At 35.0% G+C, this 14207-nt stretch overlaps 1 protein-coding gene across 2 annotated transcripts in view; it reads right to left on the bottom strand.

The window, feature by feature from the left end:
- Positions 1-14207, bottom strand: part of LOC137401704 (leucine-rich repeat transmembrane neuronal protein 3-like) — a 29479-nt gene that overhangs the window by 2610 nt on the left and 12662 nt on the right. For both annotated transcript variants that reach the window (XM_068088163.1, XM_068088162.1), the window contains exons 2-9: positions 11658-11817; positions 6596-6795; positions 5401-5551; positions 4934-5078; positions 4299-4420; positions 3686-3846; positions 2738-2980; positions 478-672 (exon numbers count right to left, since the gene is read on the bottom strand). In XM_068088163.1, the coding sequence (XP_067944264.1) occupies positions 478-672; positions 2738-2980; positions 3686-3846; positions 4299-4420; positions 4934-5078; positions 5401-5551; positions 6596-6795; positions 11658-11742 (1302 nt within the window). In that variant the 5' untranslated portion in view covers positions 11743-11817. The remainder of the gene's footprint in view (positions 1-477; positions 673-2737; positions 2981-3685; positions 3847-4298; positions 4421-4933; positions 5079-5400; positions 5552-6595; positions 6796-11657; positions 11818-14207) is intronic.

The following is a 14207-nucleotide window of genomic DNA, read 5'->3' as shown; positions in this document are numbered from 1 at the left end:
TTTGTTTTTATGTAAAGTACAGGTTTTTTCAGTTGTCCACAAAAAATTATCCTCTCTACGAATCGAGGGAACTTATGCTAAGGTGCTTAGACTAAAATCTCGGCCACTGTTTATTTTTTAAATTTATTTGGTAAGCAGAAATCTTGTTAAGTTCCTCTACTGTATTTAACAATAAAAGTGGAGCCATATTTTTGAGTGACACCAATAATTTCTAGATATAACATGCAAGGAAATGGAGTCTCTAATACTGCTTTTTGCAATAAGGGTGATGAGAAAATAAACAAGTTATTTAATATTTCAGTGAATAGGACAGTTTCTAAACAACAGGAACAGTCAATCTTAACGCAATGAGAATTAATCATTTGTGGTATTTAAAAGAGCTAAAAAATGCATATAATTGGTGGTACAACTTTAAAGGTTGACTTGCAACAAAATTCACATTACATTTATTTGGTATCAAAGAAAAAGTTTGGTTACCTGAGCTACCTTGTCTTCATCAACCATGTCTGGTCGAATAATGTATTTGGTTTTCAGAGTTCCTGTATGCCTCTTGGCTCTTTTCACACCACACAGAATAAGCACAATGATTACTATCAGTAGCAGCGCAGCACCAGCACAGCTGCCAATAATAATTGATCTCTCCGTCACCTTAAATTTGCTGTCATCAGCTTCCTGTAACCATCAGAGAGTACCGTTCATAACATCTGCTTTTAATGCTAACGGCTTAGGCAAGTGTTTGTAACATCACAAGCTATGTTAAAAAAAAATCAAAATTGAATAATTTTTTTGCTGTTATGAGTTACAAATTTTGTGGATATTCAAATAATTCTTAGTATTATTCGACAGATTTGTAGCTTCTTCCACAAATGGTTTACAAATAGATTTAGGTCATGCTTGGCGTACACGCATCAGAAAAAGTTTTTCAAAGGTGACTACAAAATTGTAGTAAGCTTTGAAAAACTCAACATGTCGTACTACACGATGTGGCTTCATCTCTATCCTCTAAGAATGACCAAATTCTTGTCTGAGCTGACAACTCTCTGAGAGGTGACAACTTTCTGAGAGGTTACAACTCTCTAACAATTTCTCCTTTGCGTATACCTAGGGTGCTACTTCACAAGCATCATATGTAAATAGATGTTAACAATTTTAAACCAAATCATTAAATTCAAAGACAATACTTAACAGAGTGTTAAGCTGTTTGCAAAAAGTCTAGCCACAATTACTCCTGTCTCCCAATCGTTCCCCGTGTCTGTTCGAAACTCCATTAGAGGTTGAGAAAAATGATTACATCGAACAGGATTTGAACCCACAACGGTTGGCATCACTGCCCTACATACTACCACTTGCACCATTTGTTCACCTTCAAGCATGTTAAGAGTTATCGTGGATATACATGTACTAATTTCCTGTTCCTTATTGGCACTCTCATGACATTCAAGACTGCCAGTAAATATAAATGTACTAGCTGTACTAGCCAGCGTTGCCCGGGTAATAAAAAAAAGTCTTTGAACAGAAAATTTATTTGTATTTAACATATAACAACATTTGCCATTGCTAGCTGGATGCCTGGAGTTGCCCGGTTATTAAAAATCAGCCTCTAAACAATGAGGGGTAATGTAGTTGCCTGCCACTTGCTATTCCCCTGGCACATTGCCAATAGATAATTTGAGTAAGCTTACTAATAAAAGCTAACCACTTGCTACAACGATTGAGCACGCATAAAATTACGCTACCCTCGGTTACTCAAGTTGCGCCACCATGATGCGTCGTAACGCAAAGCGGTAGTGTATTTACTCCCAGATAGTGACATATATCGCCTATTGATACCATCAAGCTTGTGTGGCTGAATTGGTAAGGGATTAAACTGGCAAACGAAAGAATCCGAGATCAAACCCTTTGTGCTATGGATTCTTTTTTTCAATATTTTAATCAGCTATAGCTGAACAAACGCTGACACAAACTTTGAGAAATCTATATATAGATTCCAGCAAAACACATTCCCAAAACTTGCAGGTGAATATTTTCTGAAATCGGAAATCATCAGCCAGAAATCTCAATACGCGTCTGTATCACTACACAAACAGATGTTTAAAGTGATGCGTTTTTGTAAATAGCTTGAGCTCTTAAAACAGTCTGTGTCGTTATTGATGGTTTATCAAAGGAGCGATGAGTCACTCTGACTGTTACAACTGCAGTAACTCGTAAGATCTGGTCTTACAAAACATCAACTTGTCTCCCACAACTAAACCTTGCAAGCCTCCATCTGTGATGGTATTTATGGAGGCAATAATTTTAGTTGAGTTTCCAATTTAAATGTTAGTATTGCATAATTATAGTTTATAAGAAGACACCAATTGTTGCAAAAAAGCTAGTGAGAATGCTGTTCTTCAAAGTAGAAACACTAACGGAAGTATTGAAAGATGTTTAGTCAAGGGGTGAATTATAGCACTAGATGGCTAAAAGGCCCTTTTTATATATTGTAATGAATTGCTCCTTTTAAATTATAAAGTAGTTTCGTGCAAAAAGATCTTCTGTTGAAATTTCCCAAAAGTTTACAACTGCATCTATGTTAAAGCTGGCAAGATAATTGAACTGTGTAGTTGTGTTTTCATTGGCCAGTCTGAGCAAATTCAATTTTCCTGTTGATAAACTTCATTGTCAATAAACACTAAAAGGCAAAATAAAGACATAATTTTAGATTCTTATAAACTAGCCAGCTTATACTAAATCCTACCGTAATCTCTGGATGTTTGTCAGCGTCTGGAGTAACTGTGCTGTTGGAGGAAGAATTATCAGTTTGAGTTACAGAAGGAGACATATTTCTTGAGTGTGAGACAGTCGTGGGCACAGTTTCAGGAGTGCTCGTTGTTGTTGTACAGATAAATCTGTTTTCAGGTAGACTAGCAATAGGTTGGCCATAAAGGTCATCTGGGAAGTTGCAATATCCTGTCAGCTCTTGATCCCACCGGATGGATCTCTGCTTAAACAATGATAATACAGTTCTCATCACAGTTAGTACTACGGTAGCCCTGTTACACAAGTCACTTTGTATATGGCATCATCTACCTAACTCGCTAGTGATTTCTACAGTGTAATTCAAGTAGTTGTCTGCTTAATAATAAAATATGATACTCTGTTCACTTTCTATTATTCACCATTAGCCAAAATAGTATAATAGTAATGTAAACGGTATCACCATATTTTACAGTAATTGTCAATAAGCTTCAATTAACCTCAATAAACTCTGCCTAACCTTCAAATGTCACTACATATATACGCACGTATACACATATTTATATGCACGTATACACATATATACGCACGTATTCACATATTTATATGCACGTATACACATATATACGCACGTATTCACATATATACATGTACAAATATATGTATACTTACATATGCAATAAATATGCAATACATATGCAATACACATGCAATACATTGACAATACACATGTGATATATATATAATACACATGCAATACATATACAATACAAATGCAATACACATGCAATACCCATGCAATACACATGCAGTACACCTGAAATACATATACAACACAGATATATTTATGTACATAGACATAAACATAGACTTACACGCCCTCTATTACAATATATACATAGACATAAACATATACTTATATACCCTCTGTTACATGGTTAAAACTCACATCAAGCCAGAGCTTATAGCTAAGCAGTTGGCAATCGCAGTCAAATGGATTCTCGCCGATGTCAAAGGTCATGAGCTGACTCAAGTTTTGGAATATTTCTCCGTTCACTGTCTGTAGACTGTTCTTTCTTATTCGTAACTCTTTTATCATCTTATTGTTTTCTAGTGAAAGAAGAAATATACGGTTTCAGAGTTACAGCCTCTATGAATCAAACTAACTTGTGCTTAGGTGCTGAGGCTAAAATCTTAGGTACCTTTCATTTTAAAAGTTCATCTGTTAAATAAAATTCTGTTAAGCTCTTCTAGTGTGTTAAACAAAAAATATCTCTACACTTTTCAAGTTACACCATTAATTTATAAGTGTAAACCGTCGTGAAATAGAACTTTTAGAATTGCTTTTAGCAACGGTGCTGATGAAAAAACGAAAACATTATTCTAGTGAATGGCAGTTTCCAAACAACTGGATCAACATTTTAATGCTATGAGAATCAATCATTTGGTGGTAGCCAAGAAAGCTAAAAAATACATATAATCAAAGATTATTTATTATTGATATTAATAAACAATAATGGAGTTGTCCTTTCCTCATTTTGAAGTATATAACAGCGACTTACTTATGAGTTGGGGTTGGAGTTGTGTTATCTTGTTGTCATCAAGGTTTAGAATGTCCAAATCAGGAAGACTAGAGAGTAACCCATCAGGTAAGACTGTTATTCCAAGGAGTGTATTTTCAAGTCTACAATATATATATATATATATATATATATATATATATATATATATATATATATATATATATATATATATATATATATATATATATATATATATTACTTTGTTGGCAATAATTTCATTTTAAATAAAAAACTAGTTCAACCAGAAAAAACTCAAATTTGATAATTATTACAGTTGTTTTATCTCAACAGTATTGGAAAAAAGAATTTTGTGTAGTTTACATTTTTTCAAAAATAGGCTAACTATAAAGTTTGAATTATATTATAGAAGGGAACACCAACAAATTGATCGCTTGCTGTAGTTGATGGAAGGTTTTACGTGTTGTGAAAAAAATTTGCCGAATCATGGAATGGTATGTATTATATGCACTAAAGGAAGGTTTGCAACATTTTGGGACGATTTGTTACACTATGAAACAATTAGTGTTACTGTAAAAAGATTAGTTGTACTATGGAAGAGTTGCGGTGGTCTATACCTTGAAGCATATACAAAAAACTTGTAACGTCAGACTCACTGAAGATTTTTGAGACTCTGTAGGGGTTTGAAGAGGTCCTCATGAGCTGACTGAAAGCTGTTGAATGACAAGTCCAGGTGTTTGAGGTTGACGAGTCCTTCAAAAACATCCACTGTCAAGGCCTTCAGAGAGTTATATGACAGATCTGTGCAATTTTAAAATTAGATTAAATATATATTTAATATAAGGATTTGAAGGTTTGCCAAATTTGGATCTCATTTTTATGAATATCTGGATTTTAAAGTTTTCAGAGAGTTACACGAAATATATTATAAAATATACGAATTTAAAGCTTAAAGCAATAGTTTTGGTTTTTGCATAATCATTTACTTGCTTGTCTGGCATATTCAAACACATTTTAATATGCCAAACAAACACTATTCAGTAAAGCAAACTGTAATTGCTATATTTCTAGTCACGACTAGCATACTTTGATCAATATATTAATTGGTTTTCAGTAGACATACCCATGCTTTGCAGCTGAGTCAAATCCGCGAATACTCTTTGTGGTAGAGCCTTGAGGTTGTTATTAGCGAGGTTGAGAAACTGGACTGCGTACAAACCTTGGAATGCTTCTTCCTCTACCATCGTTATAGAACACGCCTCTATTCTTAGAAACTGCAACATAATTATGATTTTATAGTTGTCTTTGAGAGTTATCCCTACTTGCTTAAAGTAGCAGCAAGTCTGATACATTTTTAGAGCATGAGGCTATGAAGGTCTACCAAAATACAAAACAAATAAAAGTTGAATGGATAACATAGTAATTGTGTACTATTTATGTCTACTGTTTTTCCTATTTGCAGAATATATTTTTTATGAGGTATGACATGCCCAGTAAGAGACCTTTAAATTTTCTTATTAATGTTTACACGACAACCAATTTTATTTTGTCATTTTGGGCTTTTTCAGTCAGAATCTTAGCACGTCAATAATAAATTTGTAGCTGTATCTATCAATCTATAATGTATGTTTTTTCTTCTGAAGGTGTCAAATGTGTGACTAGAGTGAGGTCAAAGGTCGTGCTTTGAATTTTGGCATTAAAGTTTCTTTAGGAGTTGATCAGTTATTCATTAACATAGTGACTCATAATTTTCCTTGACACTAGCAGATATTAAATAATGTTGTGGTTCATTTCCTTGAGAAAGGGACTTCTATTTGATTGTCATGTTTGAAAATAAAATTAATGAATCAGCCAAATGATACTTTTATTTTTTTTAAATAGCAATCTGACAACTATTGTTTATCAAATGCTGCTGCAGCAAATTAATAGTAGTTTTAAACATATGCTGTACAGGTTATGAATTTGAACAATACAACTAGGAGTTGTCATCTCTTATGTCTCTACAACTGTTTTAAAAAGAGCAGACAACTCTATGTAATGAAGCACTGTCCTCATTATAAAGCAACATACAGTTATTTAGTTCAAAGGTTTAGTAGATTCAAAATTCTTTTAATATTGTTTTACATTTCAACAGCATATTACAGCGAGGTTTACAGAAGTCTCTGCATAATATCCAAAAAACACGAAAGGCAGTTTTCAATCAGTAGGAATTTAAATCAGTATTTTAAAAATATTTTGCTTGAGGCAGAAGTTTAAAGATACACAATACAGCACTATTCACAGCATTCATCATTGAGTGTTTGTTGCTTGTAACTTACCTGTAAACTGACAGCCTGGCGAAGAGAAGTTGCACTGATGCGTGATTGATTGGGGGAAGTCCTGAACATGTTCAGTTCAGTGACGACATTTGTCAGAACTGGCACTTGGAATGGTGGATTGTTGAGCCTGTCACAGGTTAGTTTATATCCTTTACTAAATCCATTGCCAGACTTTACTGCGCAGCTACACTCTGTGTCATCTACAAGCAGACCAAATAAATTTTCCTATAGATGCATCAAGTTATTTATGACTAGAGGTTGAAATTTGTCTAAATCAAATTATGTTGCATATGGTTATTTCGTAATGTCAGATCTGATCCTATGGTTGCAATAAGATAAATTGTGTTATATAGAGGTCTTACTCATAAGTAATCTAGGACTTAAAGCTATGACTTTTGTAAGCTAAATATTTACTATAATAAGAGTCAAGTCTGTTAATCCATCTGTCTGTCTGTCTGTCTGTCTGTCTGTCTGTCTGGAGCCACAGTTGGAGGTTTGAAAAAAGATTGCATCGCATGAGATATCAATTTGCAAGATATCAACATTCAGATTGGTAGATCTATACTCTGCCAACCAACCCTTAGTAGGACCATAGTTGTGTGGCTACTTAGTATCAGTGCTCTATCGGCACACATGACGATCTCTCACGACACACTGAACTGCTAGGATACTAGTTTTAACTGATTTGAGCTAGTGTGAAATTTAGACCAGCTCAAATTTCTCATCTTTGACAAAATCTTTAAAGATTTACTTGCAGCAAAATTTACATTACAGTTATTTGGTATCAAAAGATTCACCATGTTTTACTCTGCTGTGTTGTAGAAGTAAAATATGTGGAAATGTGATCTTACAAGCTCTAAAAAGCTAAAACCGAACAGTTCATCGCAGCCATCACGAAAACGCCGTAGTTTGGAATCTCTTCATTTTGATGACATTCTCAAACATTTTGGTTATTGTTTTGACACGTGATATTATGACGTGAAATGATAGGCCAAGAAAAGGCTCAATATAAAACACCTCGTAGCACTAGTTTATGACAAACACTTCGGGTTCTACCGAAAAGGCCGTATCAAATATAGATGCTCACTATTTTACAGTTTCGTTTCAGCTTGGTCTAATTATCTAGTCGTAATCTGATCATGTGACCCATACTTCCTGCCAAACAGCGCAAACAATTTCTGCAATATTTTTTGACTATCACAAGTAACCAACGGGCTCGTCATGTTTATCAGAGGATGATATGCACTCCTTCTAGCCAAGGTTAAAAAATTAAATGAATTTTTACGGTAGGTTTTTGAGATATCAGTGCTCAAAATGGCAGCATTACGATGATGATGGTGAAATAGACGTGCAAAGAAAATAGACAAAATATTTGTGAAAATATTTTAACAAATGACGTTGCATGAAAGTGTAAACAGAAGCCATCGTGTTCAATTACGTCCCATTCGAGCCGTGTTAGAAAGAAATTCAAATCTACAGCGTATTCTTGATGGCTGCGATTAGCTGTTTGTTGTTGAGCTTTTAAGAGCTGGTAATCACATTTCCACATATTTTGCACCTAAAAAACAGGAGAGTAAGACATGGTAAATCTTTTGATACCAAATAACTGTAATATGAATTTTGTTGCACGTCAACCTTTAAGCTGTTAAAGAACGTAGCATTACGGAGCAAACAGAGACTCAAATGATTTTTTGTGGCCACCTACTACTTGGTGAGTGTCTGTGGTTTTATAAACTGATTGACAATATTTGCCTTTCATTTTGTAGTTCAGATTTAAAGAAATAAACTCCAAATATTTGAGATTTTTAGCTACTTTTACGTTAGAATTAGCAGCTTTTTACACCCTCTTCCGTTGAAGCATTTTAAATTTGGCCACACAATAGTTCAGTTCAGACTGTTTAGTAAACAACTGTCATTACACTTAGACTAAGGCCAGGTAAAAAAGGAATTGTCACTCCTTTTGTTTACGTGATTTTTATAGCGATCAACAGGCCAGTTGAATTTTAGCTACATTTTGAAACGATTGGCAATGTTTGTGGTCGGCACAATCAGTGTTTGACCAGATGCTTATAGTGCTCAGAGCATTGAAGCACCTTCATGTTCACATAGTGTGAGCAAGTTGTCATTTAACTAATGACTAGCAACGTAGAGATATAAAGTTTTTTGAAAAAAATCATTTTTAAAAAACTGCTCAAGCTCACTGACAATAAATCATCGAAGTTTAATAACGGTTTTTAATAAAGTTTAATTACATTTAAGGAAATGTGTTTTTACAAACACATTTCTTTTTCTGGAAAATAAAAGAAAGGAGCTGGCATAAGACATAGCTAGGAAGCTTACAGATTACTGTTGCTTCATAGCACCAGTGTCTAAATTGGTTTCATGAAGCCAAACAGCTTATGGAATTATTATTTTTGTCGCGGTTTACAAATGCAATTAATATTTCTTCATCAAAAACGCTTTCACTCATTGAAAACTATAAATAAAAAAACTAAATTTAGTTCAACCTATAGTCATCACAAATTAAAAAATAGCCAAATTATAAAAACTACAAGTAATTCAGCTTGAAACTCTGTTTTTGTCGCTTATTACACACATACTTTAAAAATTATCACCGACTAATCATGCTGAATCCACTTTAGAGTTGCCTTCACTACCATCCCAAATTGCCTGAAAAATTGTCTGCGCCAAACGGGACTAAAATAATTACCGGGAAACCTCTAATTGAATGACACCTCTATTTGACCACCGCTATAGAGGAAGTTTTGAAAAATAGAGTGCATTGGCATTCAATTTGAGGTTTTACGATATGTGTTATAAAGATAAAACCAAACTTTATGGAAAGACAATTCTAACATGACAATGAATAGTGTGATAGCTTGTAGCTTTCTAAATGAAGAGAGCCACAGGATGTGGAAACCACAGCAAGTAATTTCAAATTATAAGACGCTTAATTCACATCCCATCTAAGCCAGCATCTTAAGTGAAAGAGCGACTGGCTGCTGCGCATGTGGAAGCGTGCCATGCGAATTATTTTTCAATTATCCGTAGCTAGACAGTAACTGATAGCCTTGAATCCATGGCTGATCTTGACGTATGAGTGGGTAATAGCTGCTCCTGTCAGCTGCAGACACTTTAATAGCATCTTCTTCAACAACCCTTCAACTTGTCCAACCTAAATCACGTTTTTGCTATTCGCCGCTAGGGTTAAAATGAGCCACCAGTTAAGGGAATAGATGAGTAACTCAAAAATAAATCTACTGACATTTTTGCAATTCACTTTGAATTACTGACTTAAATCTGTGTTGACAAAGTGTATCAATAAATTTCAAAATAGAGTGAAGGTTTGTCGTTTCACCATCAGCAGTCAGCTTTGGCATCAGTTTTCACATCAGTGTACATTGGGAGAGCAGCCGTAGTCTAGTGGTCTAGAATGCCAGACCCGCATGTAACAGTTTGAGGTTTGATTCCCAAAAAAGGCAACCGGCAGTGATAAAAATGACATCCAAACCTAAATTACTTTTTGCAACTAGGTGTGTCTCCAGACATCGAGGTTTCTTTGCCACTGGACTCAAGCATGTTCAGCCAAGATTGCAGAGCCAATGCTTGTGCAACAAAACTCTTAAAGAAACATGCACAACACTCTGCGATAATGTACATAAAACTCACACGTTGTGTTTTTTGGAGTCAAGCAAAACAGTTTTAGTTTTACTTTAAAGTAGTGAAACCTTTAGCGAGCCTTTGTCATTGATCATTGTCCATTACATATGTCAGCAAGTTTTCATATCAAAATAGTTCATTTGCTAGACGCTGCATCAGCTCAACCACAGGCTATCTAAATTGGCCTAATTTCAAATCAAAACAGCTGAGCTTGTTTATTTTATCCATGCTAATTTATTTTATGGATAAACTAATTAATTGGATGCTTGTAGAATTTTCAGTTGGGTCAAAGGCCACAGCAGCACAAACGCTGAATCATTTGTAATAGAGTGCAACTTCTTTCAATGTGTTTTCCTCGTTGTCTTGTGGAAGCTGCTGACAATATCCACCAAAGTGGGCAGCTGACAAGTTTGGACGGAAAAGAATATTCAAAGCTACTTTGGCAAGCACTCAACTTCAAATTTAAAAAATCTTCAGCCTTTTCAGAAATATCTTATCATGGCTTTTGAGCAGCAAGAAAGCTGACGCTGCCCAAATCACTCAAACTTGTTGTGCAAAGTGAAAGACCCAAATGTCTATCAAGTGCTGTACCACATATTGATGTTGAACTGCAGTTTGCTGTCTTTTGTTTGATAGACTCAACTGTTACACAGAAAAGAAATTTCTGAACAAGTAGGGTACTTAAAAATTATTTTCTAATCAAATCACTTTAGACAGCCTAACTAATATAGCGAGTCAAAGAATTTTTAGAGTGCATGCTCTCTAAAAATATGCTATTTCAAAGATTGAAGCAGCATTTGAACATTTCAAACGTTCATTCAGAGTAAAATGATATATTGGATGTATTTATCAGTCACGATTGACATGAGACCAGAGAAAGCTTTCGTTTATTTGAATTACAACGTGGAAAGGAAGAAAATCTGATTTAATCGGTTTACAAAGAAAGATGTTTTATTTTGATAGAGAAGGGTATTTAAAAGAAAAAGTAAGTCTCTCATCGTGCAGGTGCTGACCTTGTGTAGGTGCTGAAACGTTTCAATTGATTCTGCACTATAAATGATGTGTTAGTCTTTGTTCTAAATATTTTTCTTACTGTTGTCTCACTGTTTAGTCTTTCTGTGCCAAGTGCGTTATATCAGAAAATTTTTAAAAGCCACGAAAAGCAATCTCTAAGAGTGCAATAAACTTATCAATGTTCAACCTTATCAGAAACCAATTCAAAATCAACTTTAACCAAATCTTTTACTTGACCTAAACTCTAATAATTTTTCTAGAAAACATAATTTGCTATGAACTTTTATAAAAGCATCATCATAGAGTTCAACATTTCAAAATAATTGAAGAATTGATAAAAACTTTAAAAAAATGCAGAGAGAATTTGAAAAATGCTGAGTGAACTCACCGCTGGTACAAATGTTTGTTTCTCCCTTCAAAATGCCAGTCCAGAAAACAACCAAGAGCAAAAGTGTACTAAATCCTTTCAGCATTATCTCCTCCTACTTTGCTGACTGTTCATGTTCTATTTAGACCAGTTGCTGCTGCCTCTAGCTTGACTGCACGTCCTTCAAACAGATGAAGTAGCTCAGCTACAATAAGAATGCTTGTACTAGCTATAGCTTATCCCACAGGATATGGAGGTGGGCGGAGACTGTGATGCTGAAATTTGAAGCTAACAAAATATTGTTAATTGCAGTAACTGTGTCATGGTTTCTGATTGGTTGTCTGGTTGCTAAATAAAAACTTACCATTGGTTGATTATTGAGTCTTTCAAACAGGAATTCAAAACAGAGATAATTGAAGCTATTAGATATATGACATAAGGCTGCATGATTACAGAAAGTTGCAGCAGATAAGTTATGTCAAAAAAGTGTAAGGAAGTAGAATTGGCTGTACAAGGCTTTTCAGCACATTTTAAACTGTTTGTAAATGGGAACACAGCAAAAAATAACATAGACATAAATTATGTTTTAATATAAACTTTTATGAATTGGCTATTTATCAAACAAAGACTCAGAAACTGTGCTTCTGTTACATAAACAAATGTGTATTTTATAATTATATTCAACCTTTAAAACTATACAATTTCTTTATTTTTATTTATAAGAGCAAGTGACACTCTGCCAACTTGGCATAAGCTTTTTAAGCTTTCTAATAATATCGTATTTTAGAACAGTGCAAACCAATTAATTATATAACAGTGCAGTGCCTGAGAAAATAAGCAGTGTACGATCATCATTAGATTTCTATTCATTATGACATAATGTTCACATTTTCCTCCTGCTGCCTTGGAAAGTTACTTCAAGAGATGTTCATTTAGTTACCCTTCATGCCACCCTCCCCCCCCCCCCGCCCCATTTTCTCCTTTGCCCTTCCCCCTTCTCTCCTTTGCTCCTAGCTCCTACCTTTTGCCTTCTTCTCCCTCTCCTCCATAAAACATCCCACTAAACTGTATTAGTCCAAGACAGCAGCAAGAAAACTGATTACCAACAACACATACTAGAGACTCGACTATGACAGGGAGACTCATCTACTCGTTGTCTACCTTTTCCGCAAATCTCTGAACTTTCAGAATTGTCAAACAATGTTAATTATATTATATGTTTATGGTGCACAAGATATTAGCATTATATTATTGATATTATTGTTGTTATTATGAAAAGGAGTTTAAAACATGAGAACCAATATAGAGAAGTACACTCTTGTCAGTCATACCTGAGTGTAGCCTTAGAACTTATCTGACTGAGTATATACCTCCCCCTTACTTCTTCCCTTCCTTCTCTCTGATAGGCTATTAACAAAAACATTTATTTAAAATTTGATTTTGGTAATTTTAAGTATAAAGTCTGTCCTCAAGATAAGACCAATAATATGTAAGAGTTACTAACAGTCAAACTTTCTAATGCATCATTCTGTAAAGATTCAATTCTCAAAGGTATGACTAATTTCAAACCTTTTGTTTCAAGCGCACTCACTCCATTAGCGTCAAAGTTTGACATAGAAAAGATATAGCGGCATTAGACCCGTCGCCTCCGTCTCATATTCCTAACTCAACGCTCATCAGCGAATGTTTAGATCGCTTTCAAGCCAGTTGTAATTAGAAGAATTAATAGCTTTTATGTAAACAAAACAATATTTACTCTGCCCTCTTCATCATAAAGCCAGCTACGAGTTGGCGCGAGCCTGAATGCCTGTTGAAATTCTGTGACGGACAATAAGAAACATGGAGCAGCGTCAGACAATAAGAAACATGGAACAGCGTCGGAATCTACAAGTTCGCACCAATGCCCGCAGCTATGAGAAAAAGCTAGGAGGTGCAGCGTTACAGAACAAAATCATGAGCTGTTTTGTTTTTAGTTTTAAATTGTTATATCATGTCATTTAAAAATTCTTTCTCTGTGGTATAAGCATTATTGTATCCCAAATAAGTGCTGATACACTGTAAAATCTGCTGTACATTATGCACTGTATACTTTACACATTGAACTATATACTATGCACTATATACTATGCATTATAACTATGTATTATGCACTATGCATTAAACCTTATAACCATGTACATGTATTAAGCCTGGTTCCCATATAAGTCGCAAAGCACCGGTGACAGCACCGCAGGCTATTAGCTGTGAAATGGGAACCTACGTGCCAGGTACAGCTGAGAACCCCAGGTAGTTGCCGGCGGCAACACAATAGTTTAGCGCTGTTCAAACTTCGCAAAAGGCCGCAGGCAAAACCTTCCCGAAATGCACTGTACAGGTGAAGGTCACCATTATAAAAACAACACGCTGAGCGAACATTTTATTTGATTACACGATTATGTTTAACGATGCAACTTATATGCGAACAAATGCCGCCGAGCGCAGCGTCGCAAGTGTTTTTCTGCACAAGTTATCGCCAGAGTCTCGCAATCGATATGGGAACCAGGCTTTACGCATTATGCACTAAACGCTGTA

Source organism: Watersipora subatra, chromosome 8 (genome assembly GCF_963576615.1).
Source record: "Watersipora subatra chromosome 8, tzWatSuba1.1, whole genome shotgun sequence".
Lineage (NCBI taxonomy): Eukaryota > Metazoa > Bryozoa > Gymnolaemata > Cheilostomatida > Watersiporidae > Watersipora > Watersipora subatra.
Note: the sequence above shows the minus strand (reverse complement) of the source record. Positions and strands in the feature narration are given on the sequence as shown.